Below are 18,911 nucleotides of genomic sequence, written 5' to 3' on the forward strand. Positions count from 1 at the left end.
GGTACAAGTCAGTGTAATTGTATTAAATTAAATCAACAAGACTAATAGTATTAGTTTGTACTTCATTATGAAACAGGGCCCTGGCATTACCTGTTTCAATCAATTGTGAATAAGATTTTGGGATTTAGTTTTTAAAAGTATTTCTAGTAAGTTATGTTTGTGCATAAATAGTATAATCATTTACTATTTGAGTTTTTTTGACCGCACCCGGACCATATTCCATTCATCTATACACACGGTCAATCAATAATCTTCCAGTACTTTATATTATTTGTGCTGATGTTTTGGCCTAAATTTCAGGCCTTCATCAGGACTAAAAACAATATGAGATAACAACCATGATATACTGAAAAAGAAGTATAACAAGAAATTAAGAAGATAAGAAAGAATACTATAAGAAGGTGATATATAATATTAGAATAGTAGAAATTTATACTAAAAGATAACAAATATTGAAAATATTAGAAAATGAAAAAATAAAATTCAAACAGTGCTATGTATAAATAATGACAAAAATTGAAATTAACTATGTTAAGTATAATTATGTGAAATGTTTAAAGTAAACAATATAACGAGAAGAATAAAAATATATTGGTAAAATGAACAAAATAAATAAGTAATATCTAAAGTTATTTAAGTCTAAAGGGATGAGTATTAGAACTAAAAATAATAACAAGTGATGAGTAGAAGTAAATACCTTTTGTTAGGAAAAGCGAATAAAGAAAGAACTAAAGAGAGAAGAGGGGTGTGTGGATGAGAAGAAAACAATTAAAATTAAGAGAATCTTATATCTCCATATCCCTCTTCTATGGTCTAAACTGTATTATGGAATAATAAACAATAAACACTTCTTTGTAAAAATATATAAATTTAAATTGAAAACATTAAATAATTTTAATTGAGTTTTATTTTTTAAAATGAATATTAAATTATTCGAAGCAGATTTAATTTGAAGATTGAAGATAGATCCAAAATAAATTATTCACAATATCATTAAAATTATTACTTAGTAAAAAAATAATCAGTGAGTTGATTAATAAATTTTCAGAGGAAATTATAAAAAGGACAACAGAAACACAAACATATAATAAAATATTAGATTGTATTTTGCCAAGAAACTTGTTTTTCATAGTTATTTTTATAAATAATTACCTCAACATTGTGAAATGAATAATATTTTGAAGATAGTAACTATACTGTTATCAATATTATAAATTCAATTGTTTATAGAAAAATGCCAAGGAAGTTACATTCATATGTAAAAATTGGTATTAAAGAAATTAATACATTCCAATAAATTAAAAAATATAAAGTAATTATTGGCATAAAAACAAATTCTCAATCATATATTTAATGAACATGTGGAAAAAGAAGAATTGTAATAAAGCAGACTTCATGCATGAAAGACTTAATCATTACATAATAAGGAAAAGATTCAATATTTGATTCAAATCCTAAAATCAAGATGTAATGGAGAGAAAAAATTCCAAACATAGACGGTTTAATAAAAAGAAAATATACTAAATTAAATGTGCATCGAAAACCAAAAAAACTAGCACATGGTTTAATAATAAATTTCAACTATTTTTCCGTATAATTCATATGATCATTATGAGATAAATGTACATTGACCACGGAAAATATCTCATTCAATACAACCAACTTCAACAATAAGTAATTGTAAAGTAAACATTTGATATCACATGTTGTATTTTGATAAATCCTATTTTAATATATCTTATCATGATAGAGAATTCATAACAGTTTTGAAATACAACTCATAATGACTATAATGGAACAAATCTTACTTAAGGAAAAAATAAATAGTTTATTTTAAATAATTTAACAATCATGAAATACAATTTCAATGCAGTAATTAACAACTTATAAGGATTTTATTTAGGGATTATTATGTTAGGGATGTTATCAACATTTGATTTTTGATTAAGGCTTATACATGAATTGCAATTGAATAAAACAGTATTGACTTTTAGTTGGTTCAATCGATTTTAAACAAGGTAATCTATCAGAAATAATTTAATTAACTCTTTATGAATTTTATGAGATGAAAAAAATTTATTGTTTAATGTGATTAGAATATTTAGTCAATGGTTTTCAATAATAAAACATAATTTCTTCTTTTAATTAGTATATACATATAAAAGTGATAGTTGTACTAATTTAGTATTCAAACATCTTAAACAAAAAAAATCTTTAACATTGATGGAATTGTCAATCAATTTGGTTTGATTAAAACAAGCAAACACACAAATATTTCATTTTTAGAGCCAATCTATAACACTGATAAAAAAAAAAACACAAAAAAAAACTGAAACTCATGTAAACAAATAAAGAACAATCGTATTGCAATGATTAAAGAAATATAAAATATAGTCGCTAAAGAAATTAATCTACTTAAAATATATATCACAAATCTTATTTTTAAAATGTACATAGGATAATAGTTGTATTTCATTACAATCATAGTTTTATGTTTTCAGAAATACCAACTCAGAAACAACCAAAAATTTTCATGAATATATAATAAACCATTCAATCTAAACTATATTAAACCAAACATATTCCTACTTAAATTTCAATATTTTAAACAATACTATAGTAGGAATGGACTCAGAAATATTAATATCATCAATGTCGTTTATGAACTGAATAAAGATATCTGTGATATTAGACTATGGCATAATAATATTTTTACTTCCTCTTATTTTAAATAATTTATTATATTATCATTGTAACTTTACATTGTGGGACAAATTCATCTGTTAGAGGAAGGAAAAATATTTTTTACATTTCATAATTCATGCATCAGGAAGTTTTCCAAAAATATGAACTACCAATGATTTTACTAAAGGAATTTCAATGTACTATGAACACAGAAAAATCACAAATTTGTGGTCAATATTTTAAAATGTTATAATCACAAAAATAAATGAATAGAATGAAAATTTTGCACAAGTTCACATAGAAAGTAAGTGTTAACATACAAACTCACCCACACAAAATTAATGATAAAAGTTTAAAAAATGATCCCGTAAGGTTTCAAGTAGGTAATAATCATTTTTATCTCTATGTAGGTGATATATGTTACTATTTCTCAATCAATTGTGAATAAGATTTTGGGATTTAGTTTTTAAAAGTATTTCTAGTAAGTTATGTTTGTGCATAAACTGACAGATTAAGTATCTCACCATCAGTGACATAGTTATAAAGAATTAATTTAAAAAATAAATAAATAAATCAACAAAAATATATCCTTAAGAATAGATACATTGGTTTTAAACTTCAAGGAAAAAATATTTCACAAGTCAAAGGTTATTTTTGAACAATATTTGGCAAAGATTAAAGAAATGTAGCTGAAGCTCTTCAAATAGTTTCTTATTTATTTTGCAAGAGAAAGAAAGAGAGAGAGAGAATGAGAGAATGAGAGACAATAGATGTGTGTTTATATATATATATATATATATATATATATATATATATATATATATATATATATATATACATACACATATACATTTCTTTATTTATCACATACACACATTATTTATAAATAAACAGTTAGTTAGTTTGTTTGGTTAACTACACTTATTCTGAAGCAGGTGGTTTCCATATGTTTGGTGAGTGCTGAGACCATATATTGCTCAAAGATTTAAATGGATCATATTCCAAATTTGTTTGGTTCTGAAAAAGTAATAGGAATACACTAATAAAAACAAATAACAACTGATTCCAGTATTTTGTACTATGTGCTATAAATATCAAAAATTCATGTACTTATGAGTATGATAACAATACTGAAATGAGATTCTGATATCATTAAATAGACACTTAATAGAGTGGATGGACAATTAGTAAAGACTGAATGAATCCATCTCTCGAATGTGAAAATAATAAAACTTTATTCTTAGGAACAACTACAAAAAAGTAAATTAATGTACAGTTTATGAACTAGTTCCAAATGGAAAAAAAAATTATTGAAAACCTTAGAAGTGAGGAAAAGATGGTTAGAGATCTGGTCAGTAATAGTAAACACTAATAAGTCAAACTTATTTTGTTTGTGCTACCTTAATTGTGCTTACTATTACTGACTGCACTGACTATAACCCCCTGGTCATCTTTTCCTCACACTGAATCTATAATCAACAATAAACTCTTTATAATTAAAACCTTTAAAGTTACTGATAACTTAAACAGCTTTCATATTAAGCAAATACACATTAAAGATAACAAAGGAATTTTATCACATTAGAAAATAATAGTAATGATAAATAAAATTAAATTACCACTTCTTCTGTATGTGGTGGATTTGGAGGTGGAGTAATTGGAGGCCCCCAAACATCTGAGCCCCAAACAGGTGGTGGTGTATCCACTGCAGATGATGGAGTATAAAGTGGTTCCCACAGAGAAGTGATAACAGGCCAACTTATTTCTATAAAGAAATAAAAAGAACCTTATAATAATAAAATAAATATTATCTTTGTGCTTGATATAATCATATTTGGCACATGAAACTATCACTAAGTCTGTCTATTAATAGCCCAACACTACCTCCCTACCTCAATTTTGACCTAATGATGAATTATTTTCAAATTTTCTGCTATAACATTTTATATATCATATTCATAGTTATATATTGCTAGTATTATACCCATATCGACAGTGTCGGATGGAGGATAGAAACTCTTATGTATTAAGCCTCAACACATATTGATAAGGTTCTTGTAGTACACTCACCCACCACAAAGACACAAGCAACCCATCACTTTGCTGCAATTTTTTCAGTGCAAGTCAGCTGGTGGACAAAAAGTGGAGTTTCCTTCAAAATGTATATATTTACCAGACACTACCACCACCATATGTCCATATAGAGGTAGCCTCTTTGAAAATAACTTTGCTATAAATTGTTTAACACCTCTAATTATAATTAATAATGGTAATTTATTATTTCTTTACTTTTAAAATAAATTTTGTTACCTATAATAATATATACATATAACAATCTGTAAGAGTTCTATATATTTAGCCAGCTGAGAAACATCATATCCATAGTAATCGTTAGCAAGATCAGTTTTCAGACTGTATCCGAGTTAGGTAAAAATCAGTAAATGGATATCACAGTGGTGACAGGTTAAGGCTTTACTAATTGTTAGCATCTCTAGAGCCCTGTTTCATAATGAAAGCTCATAGTGTTGGTTTATAAATACAAGTGTAGAAACAACATAGTAATAACTAGTAATACATATTTTTTTCATAATAGGGATGGATATTGCAGGAGTTAAAAAGTACGAATGGACAACTTATTATAGGTACAAGTCAGTGTAATTGTATTAAATTAAATCAACAAGACTAATAGTATTAGTTTGTACTTCATTATGAAACAGGGCCCTGGCATTACCTGTTGTGGACCTTGACAGGTTACCTCCCCACCAGGCACCTCCTATCAGCAGTAACTGTAATAGCAAACTTGTTTATTTATCTCTATATTAGATCAAATATATTGATTGGTAAGTTAATTACATCATAGTTTGTTTTCTAACAGTAAACTGTTAAATATTTCTTGTGAATCAAACCAATATGCTAGATAGATATTTTATTTTGGAGAAAGGAAGTAAAAGAATAAAGAGGGCATGCAGTTCACCCAAATAGAGCCCATCAACAATTAAACATATCCAAAAAGGGAGTAAAAAAATGGAACAGAAAATAGGAAACATTACTGTCCAAAAGCTGGGTGAATTTATTGAGTTCTGAACAGAAAAACGCAGTAGTGACTAAAAATGACCTGCAGTTGCTAAGTGAGTAATAGAAATTAAAAAGGATAATCAACAGCTAAGGCAGGAACTTATTACGCAGCAAGAAAAGGCATAAATGCAGGAGAGGAGATATAAATGTATTCAAATTCACAAAAACCAAAAATTGCTTCCTATAAAGTAGGCTGGAAAAACTTTCTTAATAAAAATGCAAGTCAGATTCAGAAGAAAACCCAAAAAAACCTTTAGATACAAATTTTTGTAGTAATAAACAAAAAAAAAAAGTTTTAAAGTTCTAATTTTTGATATATATGAAAATCAGTATTTAAGGGTTTCAAAAGAAACTAAAATCGAATCTGACTAAGTTTTTTCTAAGCAAAATGTTTTTGGTTTACTTTACGGGAACAGACTTTTTGTAATTTTTTATGTTACATAAAGTTGTAACATTTTTCATTCAACAACTCATTTTGATCAATAATCTTTTGTTCTTATTATAGACAAGAAAACTAATTAATTGATATATAATAATCATTAAATACATGCAGAGCAAAGATGGTATCTGATAATATAAAGAATTTCTAAAAATATGTAAAAAAAAAATTTTCTCGGCTCCTAGAGCATATTAGCAAGAACACTTGAAGGACCACCCATAGCTCAGTTGCTTAGGCCCAGTCTTAGCAACTTGAGATTGCTGGTGGTGCTGGTTCGAATCCAGCCTGGGGCGTTAACTTCTTTCATTGAGTGGCGGTCCCACAAAATGAAAAACTTGATCCCCAACCATGGTTAAGCAGTATAGGACAGGAAAAAATAAAAAAAAAGAACCCTCGAATACTCTAATATTTTTTCACCTAGTATCACAAAAAAAAATTTCATGGAAATCAATAAATCGTCTTATCTCCTGAAACACAGCAACATTCACACCAATGTTCACGAAAAATAGAAATTTTAAAAATGGCAATCTAGAAATGCTCAAGATTATAAAGAAATTAGGAATCCCAAAAAAAACATTGTCGCTTTGATAGGAATGATCCTAAACTGTATTTAATATGAATGGTCTATTGTCAGAGGATTTCGAGTCAGAAACGGATTGAGGCAATGAGATCCATTATCTCCTATTCTGTTTAACATAGCTCTAAGATTGTGCAATAAGAGCCATACAGATAGATGTATCCTGGTGGCACTATATATAACAGGCTGAAACATCTGGCCCATGGTAATAATGTAATAATAACGGCAAGGAATGTAATGGCGTCAGTAGGGACTTTTGAAGAATTTAAAATGGCGGAAAAACAAAAAGGGCTCCGAATTAATAAACAGAAGACTGTTTAGTTTACATCCTAACTTCAATAAAACTGTATGAAGGAGATAATATGTTAGTAATATATTAAACAGTCCTAACTCACATCTGAACAGTGCGGATATCAAAATAGAAAACCACACCCTGATAGCAGTTGGATCTTTTAAGTATTTGGGTGTGCAAATAACTGAAAAGGATGAAATGACGGAGGAACTGAAAGCAAGAATAATCACCAGGAATGGACACTACTTTGCCATGAGAAAAATTGTGAATTATAGAGTCCTGTTTTACAAGATAAAGATTGGTGAATAGTGTACAAGAGTCATAAAACCTGTTGTCACCTATGGTTCTGAGACCTGGGTGTTATCTAAGACATCAAAAAGTAAGTTACTGGCATGGGAGAGACATGTTTTGCACAGGAAATATGGCCTGGGATGAAACTGGATTTGGTGTAAATTTTTAGAGGGAACCAGTCCTCAAACGCTTAATCAAAGACCAAACTGGTGGAAATCGTGGTAGGGAAAGACCACACTTGAAGTGAGGAAGTGGAAGAAACTTTGAAAAAGATGGTGGATGTTTGCCCAGGACAGGAAAGAGTGGTGAAAGATAATAAGAGAGGCCCAGGTTCTTATAGGACTGTAGCGTTATATAAATAGTTAATACTATAAATAATAAATAACCTGTAGCATTTTCTTCCTTATTTAACAAATGTTCAACCATCTATATATATTATGATTACTTATAGTACAAAAAATGTGCTGCCACCCACAAAGTTTATATTTTTGGTGCCAAGGATTAACCCAGTATGTTTTCCCAAGGCTTGGTTAATACCCAGACCTGCTTAATCTTTTATAAGTACTCAGTAATTTACAGTGTAATGATGGGGTATATAAAAACTGAATATTATTTTATTTATTTTAAAACCATGTTAAATTTTAAACAAAATATTAATAAATTTTGGATCCCCATAAATATTTTATAATTTATTAATACTAACATGCTGGGCTATATAAATATACTCTAAATATTTCCAGGGGAGGGAGGGTAGGTTTAATATTACCGTCCCTTCTTTCTTACCAATGAAATTCTTCAGCTTCCTAACAATATTTTAGGCATTATATTTTGAAATAAATATCACCATCTCATAACATTAACTCGTTTTAGTAACTAAATTAAGGTTAAAACATAAAAACAGACAAAAATAAATAAAACATGATTACTGATTAAGAAGGACAGACACACATAAAATTAAATAAAAATAATATATTTTAAATATTTAACTTTTTGAATAATGGTTTACACATTTAAATCATTTAAAATAATAAAAAATCTCTCTAAAATCACAATGTGAATATTGAATAATTGAAATAAAAAAAAAAACCAATTACCATTTCTAATACCATCCTGTATGGATTGTTTCCTTTCAACTTCTTGTTGCCCGTGTAAAACCTTTAGTAAGCTTTGATCTGTCCATATAGGTTCATAGGCTACCTGAAAAATTAATATTCCATCCTACATTTACATAAATTATTCATTAAATTATGTAACATTATTTGTTCTAATATCATATAAACATCTAAAATGTATATATATCTGTTTCCTTGTTTTGTTTTAATAAATGCTTTTTACTAGTGGTCAACACTAGTTCAACACAATAATATAAAAAAAAAAAAATTATAATTCTGAAAAATAGTTTTTAAAGTACATAACAATGGAAAGTTGAGTTCAAACAAGTGAGTATTCTTTCAGAATTAGGTTTCAAATATTGAAAAATCAACATTTAACTAAATATTAACTTCTCAAACAAATGATTATTTATAATTGTCTAATTATGTCTTCCATATAATTTATTAGATCCCAACATTTTGAACAAGACAACATAAATAGTGCTAAAATAATATAGTTTCTTTATCTTGGTTTATAGCCGTGTAAGCCTTAAGTCAACTATGTATTATAATAAATTGCAATATTATAAACTAATTACAACATACCTGGGAAGAAGAATCTGTAAAAAGGCTATTAGCAGAAGAATGGACATTTGACTGAGCTGATGCTGATTCAGAAATAGAAGACCAATTACCCCAAATGCTATTAAAAGGAGCTTTTGATTCAACAGGAGCTAAAACAAAATATATATTCCACTAAAACTGAAATACAAACATAAGTAGGCATAAAATGGTTACATACATCTATAAAACATAAAAAAATAAAAGATTTAGTAAAAATGATTTCCCCAAATATTTGGTTGCATTGTGACCAAGAGGATTGTTATGTCTAAGCTCATTCTCATTCTAAGCCAGATCTGTCACCTTTGCTAATTTCAATGAGCATTGTGGATTGGATGATTGGCAAAGCTTTTGATTCTCTGGACCAGTGGTTCCCAACCTTTTTTTTGGCAGCGGAACCCTTTTGGTAGAAATATGAAAATGGCAGAATCATTTTGGTAGAAGTAGGAAAATGGCAGATCCCCTAAAATATCATTTGATCCAAATAAGTGATCCGTCATTTTAGCAAAAGCTAAGAGAGGCAAGTGACACCTGCACAACACCAGTGCAAAAAAAATCTGAGATGATAAGGTTCAAAACTGGGTTGAGTAGACATGGAATGATCCATTCCTAAATTATTTTGCAGATCCCCTGGAAGAGTCTTGCGGAACTCCAGTTCAGAACCATTCCACTGTTCTAGATAGTCTACTGCAGTTGAAAAAAATATGTAGGTTAAAATATTACATTAAAGCTATTCTTTTCTTTAATCCGACAAGTAATATCTGTATACTGGAGAATTGATAAACTTAAAATTTAAGGAATATTTATTAAGCCTGCACCAAATGTTACATTCGAACCCTATTCACTAATAGAAAAACAATTATCCCCTTTTTGTTATCATGACAGATTTAGCAGAGACTGAGGTACAGTATGCTGTATTCAGGATATTGATTATTGACCCATTTCATACTGATATATTATACACTCAGCAACCACCAGTATGGTGTTCCCCCATAATTTTAAAAACACGATTATTATTTTTACTTATTTGTGGTAAGAATTATTTCCTGTATAGGTTATTTAAATGTATACCAATAAACAAATCATTTTTACTAATAATAACACAAAACATAAATTACAAAAATAAGAAATTAAAACCATTTTAAAAACTGATAATTAAGGCCTACATTAATATTCCACAAAAAACATAGAGACTATGTCATAAAAAGTATGACAATATGCAGTATATTGCCATAAAATATACGATAATATGCAATATAATATATGAAAAAGTATAAAGCATGTCCTGAATCTCAGGCATAATTAAATGATGATTTAACAATACTGAGAGAGTAATAAATCGATTGTCAGATGTGTTTGTCTGAATTTCTGGGATGTGTTATGAATAATGGGTTTAGCTACTCCAAACGCTGCTGCATTCTCTAACTGAAGCATCAGCACATAAATTTAATTTTACTTTCTCCACAAAGGAAGGAAGTACTATAATTATGAATGTAAACCATATCTTCTGGTATATTTTATTCTTGTAATCAGATAAAGTTATTACATAAGTGGGAAGCAGGAAGTTGAGTTTTCATAAAGCTATTCAAAATATTTTATTCAGATGACATGCTAGGTGCAACAGCAGTAGTGTTTGAAAATATATGTGTGAAATAAATATTTGATTCACCAAATTTTTATATCTTGGTACAAAATTATTTGTAGCGAGAAGAGCAAGAAGTTCAGCTCCAATCCACCAAAGCGCAGCACCTCGAGCCTCACTGAAGCTTTTAAATTTATACATTCTTTCTTTTATGAAAACATTTGTTATTTTTGCATATTATTAATTTTTGTATATACTACTGAGCAATTTTGATAAAATAATAAATAAACGATACTAAAATAACGCATGAAACTACCTTAAGCAGATAAGACCGTTTCATGATTATAACCGTATGCACTAGGCCTATAAATAAGGACCTTTACGAAGGCCTAGTCCTGAAAGAGTGACGCACACTCTACCTGAGGTAGTTTTGGTTGATAGCTGACCTGTTCTCTAAAGAGGTGTCTTAGTTTTATGCTCAACCAAGACATGGTCTCTCTCCTTCAATCCTCTATCCTCTACCTAATATCCTCTTGTAGGACCCAGCGGCTAGCTACCCTCCAGGCTTACATACCTCCTCCATATCTACCAGAATAGCACCCCGTAGAATGAAGGCACCTTCCTGCATGACCTGGCGGCTAGCTACCCTCCTTCGTACCTACAGCAATAATATCTAGTATGATGAAGATCCATCCTTTGAGATATAACAGTTGTCACCCATTAGTCTAATCCTATCTCATCTTCTTCTTTGACAATTACCTTACCTATATATAAATTAAACACACATTGTCGAGGCCTTCTGGACAAGCAGAATCAGAAAGAAAATAACCACCTCGACACATTATTAAAAATAGCTCACAAACATTTAACTCAAAACAAAATAAATAAAATCAGATAATTATTAACCTGGTGTGTGCTCATTTGAGGAACTTTCTTGTTGCATTTGTTCAACAGCATCTTGGTATTCTGTTTTCCATTCATTTGTAAAATTTTTAGTACTGGATGATGATGTTCCAGCATCTAAGACAGATAACAATCAATAATAATTATTATTAATTAAGTATTATCTTATTATTTAATGAGATATTGATTCTTATCTCACACATAAGAATTACAAATACATTAACTGGTCATTTATCAATATCAGTACATATATATATATTTAGGTAATAAATCACCAGGCTTAAGTATAACTTAGGAATTATTTGTATGAAACTTCATTTATTTTCATCATGAATACAAATTATTTACAAGGTACCCTATTCTAACACCATAGTGGAAGGGGCTTTCAAGTTTTCATTTCGTGGGACTACACAGAATTATAAGTTCACCCTCAGTTCCCAAGAAGTAAAGTCCTATGCCTCAACTCCCTGGGTCAAACAGCCTTCCACCACCACACTGTCACCAAGACGTCTCATGTACAAGGGGGCAGAATAGAAATTCCTCAGCTGGTAAAGAAAAAAAAAAGTTCTCCTTAAAAAAATGTTGAATTCTTCAACCTATAGAGGAATTATATTCTCAAAAAGTTGCTGTACACCTTCCTCATTCCAATGGTTCTTGTCCAACTCACCTTCTTCATCTAACACATCTCGTCCGATGATGAGCACCATTTACACCACAGTAAATGTTAAGGAGGCCAATGCGAGAATGGGGTTCCTAGCTACGACTCTCAAAGTTCAGTGGGCCAAAGAGACGGGAAGAAAGGAAGGTCAACCAAGAGAGCAATATTTCATCCAGTGGACTCAAGAGACGACTGATTTGAGCACAAGAGACAAGAAATCAAGGATGGAAATAGGGGAAACTGGATGAACAAGGGTGACTTCCAGCCAGCCCAGAACCCAGGAAGAAATGGCAATACAAGGAAGGTGAAAGAGAAAGAGGGAAAAATGGAGAAAGGTGGCCAAGCCAACCTACACTGAAGAATAAGAGGCGATGTGAGGACTGTAAGTGCCACGATTGTGGAAGGATAGGACATTTAGAGGCTCAGTGCCCATGCACCAGGTGTTTTGAGCACAGAACCGAAGGGCACATCGCTAGATAGTGCCCTTACGTATACCATGGAGAGAGACAAACCAGGCAGAGCCAATTGAGGTGAACGCCCAAATGGTGAGGGGAAGGGGTCTCACAAAGGGCAGTTGGTTCAGCGAGTGAATCTTTGTTGATATTGAAGGTGCCTTTGACCGCACCCCTTATAGAACCATGGAAATTAAAGGGGAGAGACAGCTTTCTTACAAATGGATTAGTGCAATGCTGGAAGGAAGATTGGTCATACCAGAGCTGGGTCACACTAAAATGTGGATGAAGCACGATGGTGGTTGTCCGCAGGGTGAGGTACTGTCTCCTCTCCTGTGGTGCATGGGGGTTGACACGTTGCTGATCAAATCTAATGATGCACGTTCTTATACGCAGAGATGTGCTGAATGATATTGTTGTGCTGATAGGAGGAAAATTTCCAAAGAGTATTTCTTGATTGCTTCAGAAATCGGTTGACCTTATGAACGGATAGAGTCAAGAATATAGCCTTGGCATCAATCCTCACAAGGTCAGTTTTTCGTGTCTTCAATAATAAACAGAATATCGTAATCAGACCGTCACATCTAAACAGTGAATAATTAAATTTCTGTTGAGAGGTCAAACATGCTACTCTTGATCGTAAATTGAAATGGCAACCTCACGTTGAAAGGAACAGCATGAAAGCACTGAGGTATCTCTGGACATGCAAAGGAGCCATAGGTAAACCCTGGAGCCTCAAACCAAAAGTTATTTATTGGTTGTACATGGCAGTGATAAGACCCATTGTCTTATACGCTGCTATCATATCATAGCATAAGGCAACGATCACCAAATCTCGAGCTTGGCTTTGGAAACTTAAAAGACTGGTATGTCTTATGATGACAGCTACCCTGAGTACCTCTGCAGTGATGGAGGTTCTCTTGATTATAACACTGCTGCATTTATTAATTATCCAATTTGAATTTTTTTAAGTCCGACACCGCCTTACTCAGGTCCTGGGCAGTTACCGTACCGTGTTAAACTTAATCTGTTCTAGCATCGTGACATGAGCTTGCTCTAAAGAGAATTCCAGTAGGGGCTAAATTTCTTCCGGGGGCGGGTTCCCTGCAGAAAAAGGTTGGTTGACTGCAACTTGAGGTTGGTTGTTTTGGTTCCAACCTTCCAGGTTTAAAACAGCTGCTCTCATGATTCTCTTACTGCCCATATTTTTATAAAATGAAAGGAGTTGAAAAAATCCAAACCAGAAAAAAAATTTCTCTTAAAAATAAAAATTACTCCGGTATCTAAAGGTCCCGGGTTTCAGCACCAGTCAAGTATTGGCAAAAGCAAAATGTTAAAAAAGAGAAGAAGGAATAAGATCTGACATGCTTGGACTGCTGAAAAATACTGGCTTTATTGTGTTCAGTACATCTCTTTATATACATTCCATCAGCTGACCTACTCAGTCAGCTGAAATCGAAGTAACAGCTGACTGTAATATATATATATATATTTTATTGTTCCAGTCCCCGACTTAGGACATATATAGTCCAAGAGTGTGAATGTCAAAATTCATTTCTCAAGGGCCACTGTGAAATAAATATTGACTGATCCAGGCTGGATTCGAACCCACAACCTTCAGAACTAAGCACTCTAGGACTCTTGCCCCAGCCCGCTGAGCTATAAGGTCCTTAAAAATCAACTTTATAGTCGTGTTGAACTATTTTTGTTTTTAACATGAGAGTTTTTGAAACTTGGAAGAGTTTTAAGAGTTGATTATTACCTTTACATGAAGTATAAAGTAAATAAGATTGATGCTATAAATCAATACATTTTTTCTTTTGAAAAAATAAAACATTAAGATACAAAATATTTGAATAAAATAAAGCATCAGGATACAAATTAAAATAAAATAAAATATAAAGATAAAAAATGTTAAGCAGATAAAACTACTATCCAAGGAGCTACTAAAATAATTTTTTTTTTTTAGTTTGTAAAATCATAGTTCTAATAATAAGGCAAAATCACTGTTTAATAGTGGTTTTAACATATTTTCAATTAAATAATTTCCTTAACATACCTCTAGAACAAGAACTGACACCATGCTTTTGAGAGGAAGCGCTATGTTTTGTTGCAACAACACTAGAGTATGATATGTCAGTTCCAGCAACAACATCACTAAAGGATGCAGTCCACACTGGTGGTGGAGGTACTGAGCAATCCTGAGCAACCATCAATGTAGTGGCTGTTAAAAAAAAATAATAATAATAATAAAAATGAATATAACTATAAGTTACATTAGACAGTTAAATTGGCACTATATTTTAGGTTAAATCATCACCAATGTAATATGGCTAATAATTCTTTCAAGAATCTATTGGGTTGTAAAATAAGTTCGTAGTGTTTTTTTATTGGTGATTTCAATAAAAACTTCCGATTCTTGTAAATATTTTTGATCAATTATATATGAACCATTTTGAGCTATTACATGTTCCCATCTTTAAGGTCATTTTTTTAATTCCGTCCTCCCAGAACTTCTCAGATTTTTTCACAATTAACTCCTCTATGTGCGTTTTGCAGTCCTCAAGCGAATTAAAGTGTTTCTCATTAAAAGAGTTTTGATGGGTCTGAAATAAGTGAAAATCTTTTTGGCCAAGGTCTGGTGAATAGGGTGGGTGGGGATCATATCCCAGCCAAACTCCAATAATTTCTGCCGGGCCTGCGAAGACACATGAGGACGGGCGTTATCGTGATGGAAAACTATGCCTTTGCGATTGACAAATGATTTGAGACACTTGCACGAGATATGTTAAGCATTTCTATGATATCACATGTCGTAGAGTGAGGGTTGTCTGTGATCAATGCTTGAATTTGGTCATCAACAGTTGAAGGGCGACCTGAGCGCTTTGCTTCTTCCAAGTCAAAATTTCCGGTTTTAAACTGAGCAAACCACTTACAGACGGTGCTTTCTCCTAAGGCATCATCACATGCAAATTTTGTTAACCGTCTGTGCAGCAGATTTTATTTTTCAGAAATAAAAAATCATTAAATGACTAAATAAAATGAATTTTTTTCTCTTCCATTTTGAGCAAGCAAAATACCACTTAAAAAAAAACAACATCAGTTGAAACTGATGCATAAAAGCACCTTAACTAATCCTTTTTTAGAATATGTAAACATTATTGAACAAGTAAACATGATTTTATAAATACAGTGGATTAAATTGAAATATTGAAAAACGCTACAAACATATTTTACAACCCGATATTTCAATTAAATAAAACCTTCTTATCCATTAAAAGGATTTTTCTTAACATCTTCCAGGCCGGGTAAATGGACCGGTTCTTTGGAGAAGAGGGAGATCAAATTGTCAATTCTACATGGTAACCAATATAAATCAGCCAAATGAAGTTTCCAACCACCATTGCCTTTTAAATATATCACTACATGTAGAAAGAACTTGGTGTTTACAGATAATACCGGCTTTTTAATACTCTCATTTAGATTAATTAAAGTCATGAAAGACCCAGCAAAATACATTTAAATATCTTCAGAATTGAAGGATTTATAACATTTTAGAATCTCTTGTAATCTCAATGTCATTACTATTAAAATCACTATCGAGGAGAAGATGGTTGGGGGATGAGGTCAAAATATAACACAAATAAGTTGAAGTAACTTATTTACTCGTTCCAACGTTTCGGCCAGAATTTCTAGCCTTCATCAGGGCTGTTAGCTTGAAATCTTACTGCCAAACGTTGTCACATTTAAATAAGTTACTTCAACTTATTTTTGTTAAATTTTGACTGCACCCCCCAACCATCTTCTCCTCGTATAAGTCAACTATCTGTCATGATTATAAAATCACTATCCTTTTCTAATAGTTCCATTAGATGGCTTCAATAATTTCTGTTTGATCAAACACAAGCAGTTTCTATTGGTAATGAACTCCTACTTCTTTCCTTCCTGTCCTCCAGGAACAGGTCCAATTCCTATATTAATGACCTTCCTGATTCGATCCACTACTGTAACCACCAACTGTACGCAGGTGACTTTCAAATCTATTTATCGTTCCCACCATCTTAGTTATCTATCCACAACCTTTGCCAATATTCAGGAAGATCAAGATAGGATCAGTTCCTGGGTAAATTGGAATAAATAGTATTAATAAAATAAGAACTAAACGTTATGAAAACTCAGGCCATTATCATAAGTTCTAAATCCTTCCTCAAATCCAATGCCACCACCTATCTCACCTTAACCCTAAATGATCACCCATCACCTTCAGCTCCTCTGTTAAAAAGTTAGGTTTGACTTTTGACCACCCCAGTGGCTTTACCCTCTTTTCTATATATTATAGATTAATATTTAATATTTCATTAATACTTTGAATTTAATATTTCGTTAATATTTTTAATTTAATATTTCGTTAATATTTTTAATTTAATATTTCTTTAATAATGAGGTGTAGATAGTTGACCGTAGATTAATGATTTATCCAGGTCGAAACGTCGGCTTAAAATAAATAAATATTGTTTTGTTTATTTATGTTGTTCTTTACTGACCGCACCCCCCCCCCCCGACAAACATATCCAATAATTATTTATTTAATACTTTGAATTTAATATTTTGTTAACGTATTTCATAGAGTTAGATTTTATAATATTGTCAGAAGCCAATAATTTCAAATATAATCGATTTTGTTTTTCTTTTGTTTATTTATTTTTTGTTCACGGATTTAGATTTATTTATTTTTTCTTTGTACTTCTTTTATTTTTAAATGTAAATAACAATTTATTTTATTTTTTTTACAGATTTTATATTTATTTACATTGTAGACTATCTATAAATTAAGTTATTTTTATTTGTATTATTAGTTTCTGGTTAGATTTTGATTTTACACACGTTGTTCTATAGGGACTATGTCCCAGAATTAAATTGATTTTATATTTTTCAGCCATTTCATAAACAGGAATCATGGAGAAACGATACAACATCGTTATGCACTTTTTCACTGGCTTTCAAAAAAGTAGTACCTGAAATGATTTTTCCACAATAAGCTAGGCAACATTTCTAATAGAAGGACTATGAAAAAAAACAAAACATAAAATGATGTATCATGCCTCCCTGATTCTAGTTAATGAATAAAAATAATTATGTCAAGAATAAAATATTCTAAAATGGCATAAAACTTTTAATTTTGAAGTTATTAAAATATGCCTGTAGCTACTAGATAATAATTTAATTTTAGATTCAATATAGAACTGTAGCTACTTAAAGGCAATGATAATCTAACCATTGCAAATAAAGGTCTTACTAAATTTTAAAATTTATAAATAAAGACATTAAAAGACTCCATGTTAGATTCAAATACAGAGATAATAAAACTTTTGTTTAAGTACTTGTTCAATATAATTAATTAGTATGCTGTATGATGCAGCAACCCAATATATTTGGGCAGTATTACCTCTTAAAAAGTGTTACCTTTAACAGAAGCAACCCTTTTTTCAAATCGTTCATTTCGTTTCTTAGCGGATTGTGCTTTATCTTTTCTCAGAGATGATTTCATACTTCTTTCTCCAACATTTTGTTTTCCCCTTGATTGCGACTGGTCATATCTTAATTTTCCGTAGTTCACAGTTTGCTTTTTAAGTTGTTTGACAGTCGGAGTGGATCTACGACTATTTCTAACAACGGTGGCCTTATCCGTCGTGTCTTCTTCTTCAATGTCCCATTCATTAACAATAAGGTTTCCAACAGATTTTTCAAGAGGTTTCTTTCTCTTTGTTAGTGGTGAAGAACTGGATAATTTCAAATGTCGACTTCTAGCTACTTTGCTTTGTAAGTGATGGCGAACTGATTGGAAAAACATGCTTTCCACATCCTGAAAATAAATCTATGGATAAAAATAGGAAAAAACATATGACAATACCTAAAATGAACATAACTAAATGGAGTCAGATTATATACACTCATTAAGCATTCACAAGGAATGAGCATACGTCCAGCTTGTTTCCTGAAATGAGTACAGGGCTAACTGAATGGATCCACATAACACCCCGAACCGAGAGTTATTGATACATCAAAGTGAGCATGTAGTCCATTCATGCACAGAGTATAGTGGGGTCATATCAAACAGCATTCAGACTGAATAGGCAAATTTTAGTCCATAACACTTTTTACTCAATTAGTAAAACAAAAGAATGGTAATACTTATTTCTATAGATAATTATAATATTAAATTTTAAGTTAAATAATAAATCTAT

General features: G+C 31.0%; 1 protein-coding gene across 1 annotated transcript in view; it reads right to left on the reverse strand.

Annotated features, from left to right (window-relative positions):
• Positions 1 to 3,307: 3,307 nt before the first annotated feature.
• Tmem131 (Transmembrane protein 131) overlaps positions 3,308 to 18,911 on the reverse strand; it is a gene marked incomplete at its 5' end in the record, with an annotated part of 83,144 nt that continues 67,540 nt past the window's right edge. The window contains 7 exon segments of the mRNA XM_067049771.1: positions 3,308 to 3,702; positions 4,305 to 4,450; positions 8,454 to 8,556; positions 9,057 to 9,184; positions 11,560 to 11,673; positions 14,726 to 14,890; positions 18,130 to 18,529. Coding sequence (XP_066905872.1) covers positions 3,607 to 3,702; positions 4,305 to 4,450; positions 8,454 to 8,556; positions 9,057 to 9,184; positions 11,560 to 11,673; positions 14,726 to 14,890; positions 18,130 to 18,529 — 1,152 coding nt within the window.

The sequence above is a fragment of the Halyomorpha halys genome, unplaced genomic scaffold (assembly GCF_000696795.3).
Source record: "Halyomorpha halys isolate HHAL.00 unplaced genomic scaffold, Hhal_1.1 Scaffold1312.1, whole genome shotgun sequence".
In the NCBI taxonomy this organism is placed as follows: Eukaryota; Metazoa; Arthropoda; class Insecta; order Hemiptera; family Pentatomidae; genus Halyomorpha; species Halyomorpha halys.